Source organism: Calliphora vicina, chromosome 2 (genome assembly GCF_958450345.1).
Source record: "Calliphora vicina chromosome 2, idCalVici1.1, whole genome shotgun sequence".
NCBI classification, from domain to species: Eukaryota; Metazoa; Arthropoda; class Insecta; order Diptera; family Calliphoridae; genus Calliphora; species Calliphora vicina.
The window spans coordinates 129,844,585-129,860,483 of NC_088781.1; the positions used below are offsets into that span (position 1 = coordinate 129,844,585).

A 15,899-nucleotide genomic window follows, 5' to 3' on the forward strand; every position below is an offset into this window, starting at 1 on the left:
AATTAAGTAGCCTTTACAAACCTTGCTTCGTATAAAGTTACGTCCCAAAGTAGCCGTTACTTTGGACATCACCGAGGTGGTATCCATGCGATCCATGGTGTGATATTTAGGCTCTGGCATATCTCCGGTAAACCTTAATATGGTAATCCATAAAGCCTGGGCAGCCAATTGATCTCCTTGAGTATGTAAAGGCAGCAAAGGATGTTTTAAAGCCTTCTTGGAGTACTGGTGATTGACATTGCCTTGGAAATAAGTGGCGGCAAATTTTTGAAATTTAAATTCCGACAAATCTTCCTCATCCTCCGAGATATGCATGGGACCTATGCAATCCTATAAAATAACAAACACTCGTTAAAATAAACAACTATCATTAAAACAAATAAAGAAAATACCTCTTGATTGACATGCTGGCCATGAGGCAAATCATTAAACACCGAGGTTTCACGGCCGCCATGAGGCGTTGGTGCCTCACTACTGGAATCGGGTAGGAAATCAAACATGGCCTCCACCAATTTTCCATCATCTACCGGTTCATCTTGTTTGCGGGCGGCATCATTAATCAAATTCTTCTTAACCTCTACCCGTCTTCTCTCCTCGATTTCCTGTTCCATTTCTCTTCTCTCCATCTCATGCAAACGATCTCTATAGTGCTGCTCGGCAATTTCTCTAGCATGTTTATTGCCCTTATGCATAAGCTCTTGCTCTTCCATCTTGCGCAAATGCAACACTTCTGCAAACTTCTTATACTCCTCCTTTAATTTCTTATACTTGCGCATGGCTATCATACGGCGGGCATGTGACTGTATCTTAATTATAGCCCACATTTTATGGCCATATTCGCGGCGCACCAAATAGCCACGGGCATGAGCTTGCAAGCCCACTATATGGCCTCTCAGGTGGCGGAAACGATGCGACAATACCCTAGAACGTATCAAGGCCTGCAATCGCATGTAACCTACACGCATCTTCTGATAACGTTGACGTTGAGCATAACCCTTCCAGTAGCGTTGTACGGTTACAGCAGCAGCTCGCATGCGCAAGAAACGCCTGCGATACACCCAGCCTCTAATGGTTCTTTGTAAGATCAAAATCTTACGCGTCAAAACACGATCTCGCTCTTGTTCCAAAAACAAATCGTGAGCATCTTTAAGGAAAACTTTGGTGTGACCCAATTGATAATCGGATTGACCCAAAACGGCGGCACATATACGTGCAGTAGCCAAACGACAGTCGGTTCTATGGGCGGGTGGCACTCCAGGTATTAAGAATCTATAACGCTCCACAAAGTCCCGGAAACCATGGCGTATGGGATAACCAGCTCTCCTTATGCGTATGGTTTCCATCATGCCCGAATAACGTAACTGGCGACAGCACAAACCTCTGTCAAACAGCATGGGCTTCTTCACCTCATTGGGTTTAATGCATCTTATAAAGAAGGGCTGACAAGAGCACAAGGTCTTCATGAGAGCATCCAAACTCTTCTTAAACTGTGTGGATAATGTGGGTGTCCTTTTGCGTGTTTCGGCGCCCATCTCTATATCTTGGCTGAATATTTGTCTCAAAAACTTATTACTACTTTGACTAACTAGATGCAGTAGATCGGGACTGAAAGTATCACGATTCTTGTCCAAGAAACCACTAGTATCGTAGAACACCACACCCGCAAAATGATTCAAACCAAAACTGGTATTGATATCCGATTTGGGTTTCAAATAGTTTTTATGTGTGCCATGGGTTTTGTGCAATTTAGCCAACATGGTGTGATCTGTGCCCTTGGGGAATCTAGCCTCTTCATCTATCAAGGCCATAATATTCAACTGTTTAATGGCTATCAAATCCAAGGCATCTTGGTTATCCACAAACTCTATATGCTGCCAATTAATACCCTCATGATTGTATTCCTCTTGCTCCAATTTGAAAATGTGTTGAACAAAAAACTGCTGCAAATTCTCATTGGCATAGTTTATACAAAATTGTTCAAAACTGTTCTGATCGAAATTCTCAAAACCGAAAATATCCAAGACACCAATGGCATTGCGAGAAGTGGCTCGTGGTTTGTAAATGGCCGTATTTATTTTGCGCACAATATGCACAAACATACGACCATAAATACCCTTGACAAAAGCATCACGCACATCGACCGATTGATCTCGGGACAGTGTAGACACCACAGTTTCTCCATGAGCGAAGAGGGTACGTCTGGTTAAAGCATCCATTAGAGGTTGCATGGGTAAACCCAACAAAGCAGCCACTCTCTCCACATTAATGTGTTCGGGAATTTCGGTGGCATCTAAATTATCCACCACGGTTGCCTTATACTTGATGTTGCCACAATGCAAAAGTGCAGATAGAAGTTTAATAATTTCCCAGATTTCTTGATCGGTGAAAAGTAAAACTTTCATGGCCGAACGTATGTCTGAAAATTCAGCCATGTCATCACGACCCTCACAGGTAATGCAGTCTCCGCCGGTTAGGTATCTGTAAAGGAAAATGAAAATGTTACAAATTAAATACAAATTTATAAAATGATATAAAATGGAAACTCGTCCATCCATAAAAAGAGGGATATTTAAGATTGTTGAACTTAAAAATACAAAAATATTCTAAAAGGAAGCTGTATATGAAAATAAAGTTTGCAAAAAAAAAACCTTTGAAATAGATCCAGGAACGGAGCTTTAGGTGAAGTAGTAACTAATTTTAATTAGAATTAAGAGGCAGCTCTGCAAAAGATCCTCTAAGGGGATTTTCCAAGCATACATATTTTGAATCAAAACTATTTAATTGGATCCCATTCCAGAATCTATCCAATTAGGTTCAAAATTAAATTTTTTATTAGATTTTAAAATATGACTGAAATTTTTGCAAAATTTAATACAAGTCTAACAAGAGCTCTTGAACGAGATTCCAGAACCAGACTATCTAAACATAAAAATAAAGCAATTCCAGTCAAACTTTTTGAAAACATTTCTTTAAAAAGATTCGGGAATGAGGCTGTCTCCAGACATAAGAAGTGAGATATTCCAAATTGTTAGAAATAAAGAAATAAAAACACTTTAACGAGATCCAGCAATGGAGCTTTTTAGTTATTTAAAGAAGGATAATGTAGTTATTTTAACTTCAAATTAAAATCAGTAAAAATGTTAGAAATAACTTTTTAGCAGATAATGGAACGGGGATTTTCAAGAATTATTTTATGTATATCAAATATAATTTGAATAATAATGAAAAAGAGATCATAACAGAAGACAGTCTTTTGAATAAAAAGCTACTTAAAAGATCCAGGAACGAAGTTTTCTAGGCATGAGAAGCTGGATATTCCAAAAGGTTGCTTTTAAAAATAAAAAATTTTAAAAGTTTTCAGTAAGAAACTCTTTAAATAAATCCAGCAATGGACCCTTCTCAGTCTTAGGAAGTAAAATATTTAAGTTAATTTAACTTTAGAATAAAATTGTTAAACATTTTTGAAATAACTCTTTAAATAGATCATGAAGCAGCCTTTCTAAGTAGTATATCACATATAATTTGTATAATAATGTCCAAACAGATCCTAACACAAAACTGCCCAGACATAAAAAAGCTTTTACAGAAAATCTCTTGCAACCGAATAAGAAATGGATATGGCTAGGCTTGAGAAGTGGAATATTCCAAATTGTTCCATTTAAAAATAACAATATCTTTAAATAGATCCAGGAATGGTACTTTTGAGTTATTATGAGTGGAACAATACGTGCCAACAACTTGGAGACCCAGAATACGATTTTTCATCTCTACCATTAAATTCTCCTTATTTCAAGAGTCGCTGGTGTTACCCAAGACTCAACGAAATTTCAAACAATTGTGGCATCAATAGAGAGCAACATCCTCGAGAAAGTGTAAGACTACTAACAGGTATGAAACCTTGAAAACAAAACTCATCAGTTCATATTCGGGCTCCGAAGAAACTTTTGACAGAAGTCGATTTATCGAACAGAAAACCATCAGATTTGTTAACTCAAATGCGTTCCTTAAGCCGTGTGTCCACTAGCAAGTCACTTGCGGAAGAACTTCTGCAAGTATTTGCTGAAGTGTTTCCACTCAGATCGAAACTTGCGGAAGTCTGCTTTCAGAAGTAGTTTGTGGAAGTTATTATGACGAACTTGCTGCAAGAAATTGAAGACGTGTTTCCACACAATATGAGTACAGCTTGCAGGTTAGTTTATTTTCTTTGTTTACTTCTTGACCAAACTGCATTCGGAGATTGTGCAATTTCATTTTGACCTCTTCTTCGGTCGCGTCTATATCATTGGCTATTGCCTTTAAAGCGTTTTGTTTTTTAATTTTACTCTTATACTCTATTTAGGACATGTCCCATAATTCAGGATAACTTTCTTGTTTTTTAATTACCAACTGTGTTTGTTCACTGCTCCAAACGAATTTATTTATGTTAGTTTTTATAAATTTGAAATGAACTCAAAAAAACACAAAACAAAACTAAAATCAGAAGAGAATACCACAAACCCTTTACCCTACGTATACCCGACTTCTTCTACAAGTCTTCAAAACACTTGCAGTTCTCAGCAAGTCGTTAAAGTTACTTCCAGCAAGCAACAAACACGTGTTTCCACATAATTGCAGCAATTAACTTCTGCAAGCCGTGACTTCTGGAAGTCGACTTCCGGAAGTAACTTCCGCAAAAAAACTTGGTAGTGGACACACGTCTTTAGATCAAGGTAAAGTATCGATATATTTTCGATACTTTATCTTTCGAAAGATCGATAAGTATGAAAAAGACAACAGCTGACCGTAGTCGTTCCAAGTCAGTTTCAGGCAAGGATAAACCATTGTGTTGGTATCACTTCAAATTTGGAAGCAAAACTATGAAATTTCAACCAATCAAATCAAGAAAACTAATCCATCTTTGGTGACGGATGGGAGCAGCCAAGAGCTATGTCGCCGATTTATTTGAGATATTAAATCAAAATCCAGGTTTTTAGTCTATTCTGGAGCAGATGTTTCAGTAATTCTAGTAGCATCATTATAACACTAGTAACAGTCTAGTTCACTAATTTTATATGCAGCAAATAATTCGACGAAATAATAATTTTTAAGAACTTTTTGAAAAACTCTTCTCAGCGATCCAGGAAGCTCAAAAATATGACTTTTTTTCAGGTGCAAAATAAAATTTAAAATGTTTTACCATAAAATTTTCCAAATAGATCCTGGAACAATACAGATAAACCATAATTTGTGAGATTTTTAAAGAAACTCTTCCAAAAAAACCTGAATTTGGGGTTAACCAACATAAAATTTGTGATATTTTACATAATTTAACTGCAAATGTAACCATCTAAGCAAATAAGGTTTTTTTATTTGGATTATTCAGTTCCAGTCGGTTGTTCTTGTGTTGTAACAGCATGAACAATTTTACAATAATGAATTTGGATGTTCTGGGAGTTCTGCATGTTGTTCAAGTCCAAGAAATTGTGCTACTTCAACACTGAGTGAAGTAGGCTTGGCAGAACAGTTAAATATGTGTAGGGTGTCAGAATTAGGACCCTGACCACATGCTGGGCATAAGTTAAGGACGGTACGGTCTATGCGGGACCAAAAGTCATTAAGTCTGTTGCTCTCTCCTGATCTAAGTTGTGCCACTCTTGTTTCACGCAGCAGAATCTTCTCATCGTCTTCTATAGGTGCTGGACCACCTCCAAGTACGACATTCATACAGTATCCTACTATCGCGGAATTGTTGGCGTCTTTGTGAATGTCGTTCAAAGCTCTCATATACGAACGGTGATCAAATGGATCCTGCAAATACCTCTGTATGCTCTCCTCGTATTTCCGTAGGTCCTGTCTGACATGCCTCGGGGGAGACTCCAATTGTGTGATTTTGAAGTTTGCATGACTCCTCCGGTGACATCCCAGAAGGAATTGTTGCGTCAACATGACGTTGTGTTCCTTGACCGATAGAACATTGGTTTCCTCGTGAAGGAGGTATTCGGAGGTAATCTGAAGGCAGCCTGTGACGGTCCTTAAGACTGCGTTTCGGCAGCTTTGAATATTTCTCCACTGGGTATCACTCAACGAAGGAGACTACACTGGAGCAACATATTTGAGCAATAACCGACCAATCGTCCTGTAGGTAGCTAGCAAGGTTTCTTTGTCCATACCCCAAGTACTGCCGGCTAGTGCTTTGAGGTGTGATTGCAGTGGTGTGTACTGAGGAGGTAAAAAGGCCATCAAGAGGGACACCCATGATTTTAGGGTGGTTCGGAATTTCTACGCCGTCGACCATGATGCCTAAGTTCAATTTTACCTCCTTCGTCCAGGTGGTGAAGAATGTTGCCGATGACTTCGTTGGTGATAATTGCAGGTTACGTGCAGTGAAAACCATTCAGATAACCATTTACCATACCGCAAAGCTCATCAACGTTGTGATATATTGCCAATATAGTGCAGTCGTCCGCATATGAGATTTGAACAGTTTTCAAATAATTAAATTGAAAAATATTCCTAACAACATCCTGATATCTTGTTATGAAGACTTAACTCTAAATTACTTACTTATAATCCGCAGCATTGCCCAAATCCAAACGCCGTTTTTCCTCGGCCGACAAACCCGCCAATATACAATAGAATATATGATAATTACGTTCACTGTGATTTTGTGAAACAATGCGAGATTTCTCCAAAAGATATTGCTCTATCTTGGCACCCTCAATCACACCATTAACACTAAAGTGTATGTCAATATATTTGCCAAATCTGGAAAAGATTTTTATATTAACAAAATACTTAGGATATCAAATCTTTAACATACCTTGAGGAATTGTCATTTCTTACAGTCTTGGCATTACCAAAAGCCTCCAGAATGGGATTAGCTTCTAGGATTTGCTGTTCTATCCAGGAATGTTTACCACTAATGGCGGCCAAATATTGTAAAATCAATTTTGTGCTTTCCGTTTTACCGGCACCCGATTCTCCCGATATTACAATACATTGATCTTGACGATAGCGTTTCATATGAGCATAGGCATTGTCGCCTATGGCAAAAATATGTGGAGGCAGTTCACCAATTTTGCGCTCTTTATAGAGTTTAATTTGATCAGCTGTATAGATGGGTAGAATTTGGTAGGGATTAACAGCTACCAAAATGGAACCGGTGTAGGTCTAAGAAAAAGAGGAAATAATCAGTACATTAAAGGATATTGGAAGGGAAAGGAAGGAGCTACACTTACATATATTAAATTATCTTTGTAACGTATTAATAAATTTCTTAAGATGCCCGCTTCATGCAGATCTCCCAAGGAGATCATATCCTCCACACCCTGCACGGAAGAGGCATGCATTGCTTTAATGCGCCTCTCCGGCGCCAACCAGACTTCGTCACCATCATCGTCACGTACTTGTATGCGTCTTCCCTCCGCCGATATGACACGAGCACCAATGGCTACATCGAATTCTCTGCCCGTAGCGGGTTCTATCCAGATGTAGTCACCCTGAAATAATAAAACAATTAAAGTAAAGGTTAATTATATCTAAATGTTAAGGTGTTAATTTTTCGTTTATTTTACACTCCATTTAATATTTGTTAGAAAAAATGTTTCATTACTACATACGTTTCAAACTTGACCTTGTTCGTTACGCCTCATTGATGTCCCTGTCATTGTGAATTAGCCCGTCTTTTATTCTTTTCTTACTACACAATTTTCAACAAGTTTTCCTATAGAAAATCTTCATAAGGTCTTCTTGCCACCAAACACTTTCGTGTTTCTACGTCCACAATGACTGAACATGTTGTGTAATAAACTTTTCTTAACATACATATATTATTTTTTGTACTCGTAAGTATATTTTTGTATTTGCTCACATACCACAGGAAATACAACATGTAATATAAGTAACTAAAGTAAATTTGTATTATTATCTGTTTATGTATGCCTTAACGTATGTAAGTATGTAAACAAAACCTAACAAACCGCAACATGATTTTTTATGTTTCTTCTTTTTTTTCAAAATTTAATTCAGCACCTTTTTTTTATTTATTTTTCAACATTTTCTTCATTATGCTGTTAGTGTTATTTAACTTCATTTAAAAATGTCAATTTGACATTTATAGGTTGCAATTTTGCAATATTTGTTTTTGGTTTCGAAACCAAACAACAATCTAGAAGTTCAGTTTTGAGAGCAAGAACTAACTCTTTATTATTTTAACATTGACATTTACAAAAAAAAAACATTTTGTTTTATTTTTAATGTTAGTTTTTTTCAATTATATAATATATTTTATTTCAAATATTTAACTACTTTAACTAACTATAGAGAAAAACAATGAATTATTTGAAAACAAACAAAAAACTAAACACTGACCCAAATCTTTTTTCAAGTGTAACGCACCAGACATTATACATTTTTTTCTTGTTCAAGTTTAAAACTAAAAATTTTTTAGCTATAGAGTATTTAATGGTGCTAATGTTTGGTGTGGTATGATTAATAATTAGTTGGTAAAACTAAAATATTAGCTTGTAATGGAATTTCCAACACGTTAGCAACAAAACTGTCTAGTTTACATGAGGTAAAATTGAAAATTGTTCACACTATGTAAACTATTGTTCACACTATGTAAACTATTGTTTGCACTATGTAAACTATTGTTTGCACTATGTAAACTATTGTTTGCACTATGTAAACTATTGTTTGCCTATGTAAACTATTGTTTACATTATGTTAACCATTGTTTACACTATGTAAACTATTGTTTACACTATGTAAACTATTGTTTACACTATGTAAACTAATGTTTACACTGTGTACACTAATGTTTACACTATGTAAACTATTGTTTACACTATGTAAACTATTGTTTACGCTATGTAAACTATGGTTTACACTATGTAAACTATTATTTACACTATGTAAACTATTATTTACACTATGTAAACTATTATTTACACTATGTAAACTATTATTTACACTATGTAAACTATTATTTACACTATGTAAAATGTTGTTTACACTATGTAAAATGTTGTTTACACTATGTAAAATGTTGTTTACACTATGTAAACTATGGTTTACACTATGTAAACTATGGTTTACACTATGTAAACTATGGTTTACACTATGTAAACTATGGTTTACACTATGTAAACTATGGTTTACACTATGTAAACTATGGTTTACACTATGTAAACTATGGTTTACACTATGTAAACTATGGTTTACACTATGTAAACTATGGTTTACACTATGTAAACTATGGTTTACACTATGTAAACTATGGTTTACACTATGTAAACTATGGTTTACACTATGTAAACTATGGTTTACACTATGTAAACTATGGTTTACACTATGTAAACTATGGTTTACACTATGTAAACTATGGTTTACACTATGTAAACTATGGTTTACACTATGTAAACTATGGTTTACACTATGTAAACTATGGTTTACACTATGTAAACTATGGTTTACGCTATGTAAACTATGGTTTACTCTATGTAAACTATGGTTTACACTATGTTAACTATTGTTTACACTATGTTAACTATTGTTTACACTATGTAAACTATGGTTTACACTATGTAAACTATGGTTTACACTATGTAAACTATGGTTTACACTATGTAAACTATGGTTTACACTATGTAAACTATGGTTTACACTATGTAAACTATGGTTTACACTATGTAAACTATGGTTTACACTATGTAAACTATGGTTTACACTATGTAAACTATGGTTTACACTATGTAAACTATGGTTTACACTATGTAAACTATGGTTTACACTATGTAAACTATGGTTTACACTATGTAAACTATGGTTTACACTATGTAAACAATGGTTTACACTATGTGAACTATGGTTTACACTATGTTAACAATGGTTTACACTATGTAAACTATGGTTTACACTATGTAAACTATGGTTTACACTGTGTAAACTATGGTTTACACTATGTAAACTATGGTTTACACTATGTAAACTATGGTTTACACTATGTAAACTATGGTTTACACTATGTAAACTATGGTTTACACTATGTAAACTATGGTTTACACTATGTAAACTATGGTTTACACTATGTAAACTATGGTTTACACTATGTAAACTATGGTTTACACTATGTAAACTAATGTTTACACTATGTAAACTATTGTTTACACTATGTAAACTAATGTTTACACTATGTAAACTAATGTTTACACTATGTAAACTATTGTTGACACTATGTAAACTATTGTTGACACTATGTAAACTATGGTTTACACTATGTAAACTATGGTTTACACTATGTAAACTATGGTTTACACCATGTAAACTATTGTTTACACTATGTAAACTAATGTTTACACTATGTAAACTAATGTTTACACTATGTAAACTAATGTTTACACTATGTAAACTATTGTTTACACTATGTAAACTATTGTTTACACTATGTAAACTATTGTTTACACTATGTAAACTATGGTTTACACTATGCAAACTATGGTTTACACTATGCAAACTATGGTTTACACTATGTAAACTATTGTTTACACTATGTAAACTATGGTTTACACTATGTAAACTATGGTTTACACTATGTAAACTATGGTTTACACTATGTAAACTATGGTTTACACTTTGTAAACTATGGTTTACACTATATAAACTATGGTTTACACTATGTTAACTATGGTTTACACTATGTAAACTATGGTTTACACTATGTAAACTATGGTTTACACCATGTAAACTATGGTTTACACTATGAAAACTATGGTTTACACTATGAAAACTATGGTTTACACTATGAAAACTATGGTTTACACTATGTAAACTATTATTTACACTATGTAAACTATGGTTTACACTATGTAAACTATGGTTTACACTAAGTAAACTATGGTTTACACCAGCGAAATGCAAACTCACACCACTACAGTTTTTAGATATTGTAGTTGTATGAGTTGAGTATTATTCTCTGGCACTCTCAGTGCACTGAGCAAAATATGTGTAAAAGTTTGAAGTGGTAGTTGTTGCATAAACAGTGTACTTGAAGTTGTGAAGAAGTTTTGTCTAAATAAATAAAAATAAATAAATAATAAATATAAATAATAAATAATAAATAATAAATAATAAATAATAAATAATAAATAATAAATAATAAATAATAAATAATAAAATAAATAATAAAATAAATAATAAAATAAATAATAAATAAAAAATAAAATAAAATAGCACCACTTACACATTTTTTATAAAAACAGACTTGTTTCGCAAAATTGCTTTAATGGAAAGCATATGATCGAAATAATAAAAATAAAATATTTTAAACACATGCTTTCCATTAAAGCAATTTTGCTTTAATGGAAAATCTTATAGAGAAGTTGGACGATTGGTTGGGTTTTTGAACAAAATGAAAATAGAAGAGATTGCAACGTTAATTAATATTTTGTATTACATCATCAATTTTAAATTCATACGGGCAACATTTGATACGTAATAGATTTTCTAAATTTTTATCTGTGAGCCTATTTCTATTTTTACTTTGAATTAATTTCAAAGCAGAGAATGAAGATTCGCATATATATGTGGATCCAAACATTGCATACAGTTTTAGGATTTCATTTTTTGTTACAGGATATATATCTTCACTAATACTCTTCCAGAACTCTTTACCATTTGAAAATGGTAAACTTAAATCATTCCTCATAATTTCTAGTTCTTCTTTAATACCTGGCCTTAGTTTTTCAGTACTACATAATAATGGGTTGTTATGCATTTCAATAATAAATTCTATTTTTTTAAAATCTCTAAATCGGCTCTTGCAATTGGTTAACATTGATTCTAGTACTGTTGCAAATTCATTAAATTTATCATGCTCAATTTCATTAAATTTCAATTCATTAAATAATTCAAATGTTCTCTTTAGACCATTTATTTTCTTTTCATTTAAATTATTTAACAAAATTTCCATTTTTTTTGTAAATTGATTTACTGATAAAATCAATTCAAAAATTGTTTTATTTTTTCCTTGTAGTTGTAAATTTAATATATTAACAAATTCTGTTACATCTGTTAAAAAAGCTAAGTCTAACAGAAAATGTTTGTCTTTTAAATATCCTAATAATACCTTGGTTTCTGAGCTTCCCTCTCTTTCAAAAAACGTTGCAATTTCTTCTCTAAGGGTAAAAAGTCTCTGAAGGCATCGTCCTTTACTAAGCCACCTAACTTCAGTATACAATATTAGATCCCCATATTCGGCATTTATTTCGTCAAGAAAATCTTTAAATTTTCTGTGACTTAAAGCGTTATGACCTCCTCGAATTTTGTTAATAATTTTAGTTGATATTTTCATTGTATTCATCACATTCAGACTTTTTGAAAATAACGCCTGTTGGTGAATTATGCAATGAAAAATACAAATATCGAAATTGTTTTTCAATAAATTTCCCACGAATCCCACATTTTTTCCCACCATTACATTCGCACCATCAGTACAGACAGAACAAAATTTGTTCTTATCTGCAAATGAAAAAACCTCTTCATTTACAACATCAAAGATAAGTTTTCCTTTGACACTACCATGTAAACCTATTAGGTTAAACATTTCCTCATGGGCGTCAAGGGTTTCGTCAACTGTCTTAACACAAATTATTAACTGTGCAATGTCATTGATATCAGTGCATTCATCCAAACATATAGAAAAGTATTTACAATTCAAAATTCTTTGCTTTATATTTGAATAGATGAATGCACTGATATCTTCAGTCCTTCTAGTAATGGTCCAAGAAGACAGAGGAATTTCGTTAATAATTTGGCGAATTTCTTCTGCCTTCTCGCCAAAGCATTCTAAAACGCTGTCAGTAATATCTTTGAAAAACTCCCCATCGTCAAAAGGACGGCAACGTTTTGCCAAAAAAGAAGCAACAACGAAAGATGCCTTTTTCTTTAAAATTCTGTTATTTTTTTCGTTTACTGTGTTGGATTCAGTAGAATCCACAATTATTTTCTCATACATTTTTTTTTTTAAATCTAAAATTAATGACACTCTTTCATCCCCAGTAATATTAACATATTCACTGTGGAATGTTAGATAATGTCTCTTAAAATTATACACTTTATATTCCAATGTATGTTGGCATATTAAGCATTCAGATTTACCGAAATAATTTTCGGCAAACAAATAATCATATTCGTATGATTCATCAATCATTTCTTTCACTGTAGCTGAAAAAAAACAAAAACAATAGCTGAAATAAACAAGCATAAAAGCGTAACACAACCTGCTTCCATCAATGCTCATGCGAGACTGACTGTTTTTATACAATGTGTGTGCTTTCGTACATGTGAAAATAAAAACAAGAGAGCTCATTTGAGAGCTCATTGCATTTCGCTGGTTTACACTATGTAAACAATGGTTTACACTATGTAAACTATGGTTTACACTATGTAAACTATGGTTTACACTATGTAAACTATGGTTTACACTATGTAAACTATGATTTACACTATGTATACTATTGTTTACACGATGTAAACTATGGTTTACACTATGTAAACTATGGTTTACACTATGTAAACTATGGTTTACACTATATAAACTATTATTTACACTATGTAAACTATGGTTTACACTATATAAACTATTATTTACACTATGTAAACTATTGTTTACAGTATGTAAACTATGGTTTACAGTATGTAAACTATGGTTTACACTATGTTAACTATGGTTTACACTATGTAAAATATGATTTACACCATGTAAACTATGGTTTACACTATGAAAACTATGGTTTACACTATGTAAACTATGGTTTACACTATGTAAACTATGGTTTACACTATGTAAACTATGGTTTATACCAAGTAAACTATTGTTTACATTATGTAAACTATTGTTTACTCTACGTAAACTATTGTTGACAATATGTGAACTAAGGTTTACACTATGTAAACCACTGTTTTCACCACATAAACCATTGCTTTCACCAAGTAAGCAATTACTTACATAGTGTAAACAATAGTTTACATAGTGTAAACAATAGTTTACATAGTGTAAACAATAGTTTATATTGTAAACAATAGTTTACATAGGGTAAACAACTGTTAACATAGTGTAAACAATAGTTTACATAGAGTAAACAATATTAACCATAGTTTACTTAGTGTAAACCATATTTTACGTAGCTTAAACTACAGATTTCATAGCATAAACATTAATTTACATATTTCACTTAATTTATGCCAAAAAAAAACGATTCATTACCAACTCCTTTTTCCCTACAGCATTCAATTAATGTTTCCTTTCTTTATTACATATTTCCTAAACATAAATCCCATGGAACTTATTTTTACATTATTCTTCTCTAAAGAAAATCTATATGAACATTTATTATGCAAATTGTTTTAGTTCTCATATGCATAAATAATAAAAGATGCATATTTTAGATTGACAGTAGACAATAATTTAAAATAAAATTCCCACCTTTAACACTATTAAGGCCATAAAAAAAAATATTTCCTTATAAATTAGCAATTTCTAAACTAGCATAAATTTCTAAGAACATAAGAGAATTACCAAAATATATAAATTAATATTAAATAAAACAATTAAAATTTAAACAAAAAAATACTTACGCGTGTTACAATCACCATTTTTATTGCCCTTCATTGACCATTAAAATGTGTGTTAAGAAATGCGATTTAAAAAAAATCTGTAAATAGGCAAAAAAGAAAAGAGAAAATGATTAATAAAATAATATACAGCTTTTTTTAAGTGTGTATCAACAAAAAAAAAATAAATAAATGAATGAAGTTGAACTCTTTGGTTGTTTTGTAAAAAAAATAAATGTACGAGTATGACTAAATAAAACAACAAAAAAAGCAGCAAAAGAAAAAAACTTGTCTTGTTTATTCATATGACTAAAGTGGCATAACTAAACCCAACCAACAACAATGCGACAACAAAATTAAGGTGAAGTTGAAGTTTACGGTAAATTAATGAGCCAACGCTTAAATAAGCAACACTGGTAGATAGACAGACACACACATGCACTCTACACATTCATACATAAATCTGGCAATATTACAAATAACAAGTAAACAAACATAAGTAGAATGTCATTATTTACACTGTGGCAGCCTAAAATCAGCAGCATGAGAGCGAAGCTTACAGCACATTTCTAACAAACAATATAAACAAACTAGCAGCAAGCAGCAAAGTTACATTAATCATGGATTTTCAAGAGGGCAATTTGAAAAGTACAAAAAATATCTGGTATATTAAAAATACAATAGAGAATCCGTTTTATTTTAAAGAATCACTTTATTGTCTACCCTCGTTTGAAAATGTAAGTATCTATTTCATTTTCTTAGTTAAAAAATTAATTTATTTTCTTTCATTCTTCTCCCTGACAAGCTTTCAGCACGCGCAGCCATTTTCCAAACTGTGGGATATTTAAACAGTAAGAAACATTTATTTTGCCCGAGTATTTCATTTAATTTTTTTGGGAGTATAATTTAATTGTATGGTCATTACATGTAAAGCAAACTGTTGTATGGTTGGTGTCTGCTGCATAATTTAATTTAAGCAATTATAATAAATTCTAGTGTAAAGTTGTTAAATTATGAAATTTTTAAAATTTTTTTAGTTAGCAGACATAAATGATTGCATGTCTAGCATAAAAAAGTTGATGATTTTTTTTTTAATGTTGCATGTAGCATAATTTAAATTGGCAGAGCAAGTTAGAAGAATTGATAGCATTCATGATCAAAATTTTGACAGATTTGAAAAAATAAATTAATAAAAAAAATATTTAAGAACAAATTTAAATTGGTTAAAGGAAATTTTAAAACAAATATGATTACTTTGGGAGCAAAATTAATAATTTTCATAAATTAGACTTCTTCAGGAAATTATT

General features: G+C 32.4%; 1 protein-coding gene across 1 annotated transcript in view; it reads right to left on the bottom strand.

The window, feature by feature from the left end:
- ck (myosin-VIIa ck) overlaps positions 1-15,899 on the bottom strand; it is a 59,332-nt gene that overhangs the window by 8,012 nt on the left and 35,421 nt on the right. Inside the window, exons 3-8 of the mRNA XM_065501579.1 lie at positions 14,617-14,693; positions 7,218-7,478; positions 6,800-7,149; positions 6,544-6,744; positions 393-2,478; positions 22-330 (exon numbers count right to left, since the gene is read on the bottom strand). Coding sequence (XP_065357651.1) covers positions 22-330; positions 393-2,478; positions 6,544-6,744; positions 6,800-7,149; positions 7,218-7,478; positions 14,617-14,634 — 3,225 coding nt within the window. The 5' untranslated portion in view covers positions 14,635-14,693. The remainder of the gene's footprint in view (positions 1-21; positions 331-392; positions 2,479-6,543; positions 6,745-6,799; positions 7,150-7,217; positions 7,479-14,616; positions 14,694-15,899) is intronic.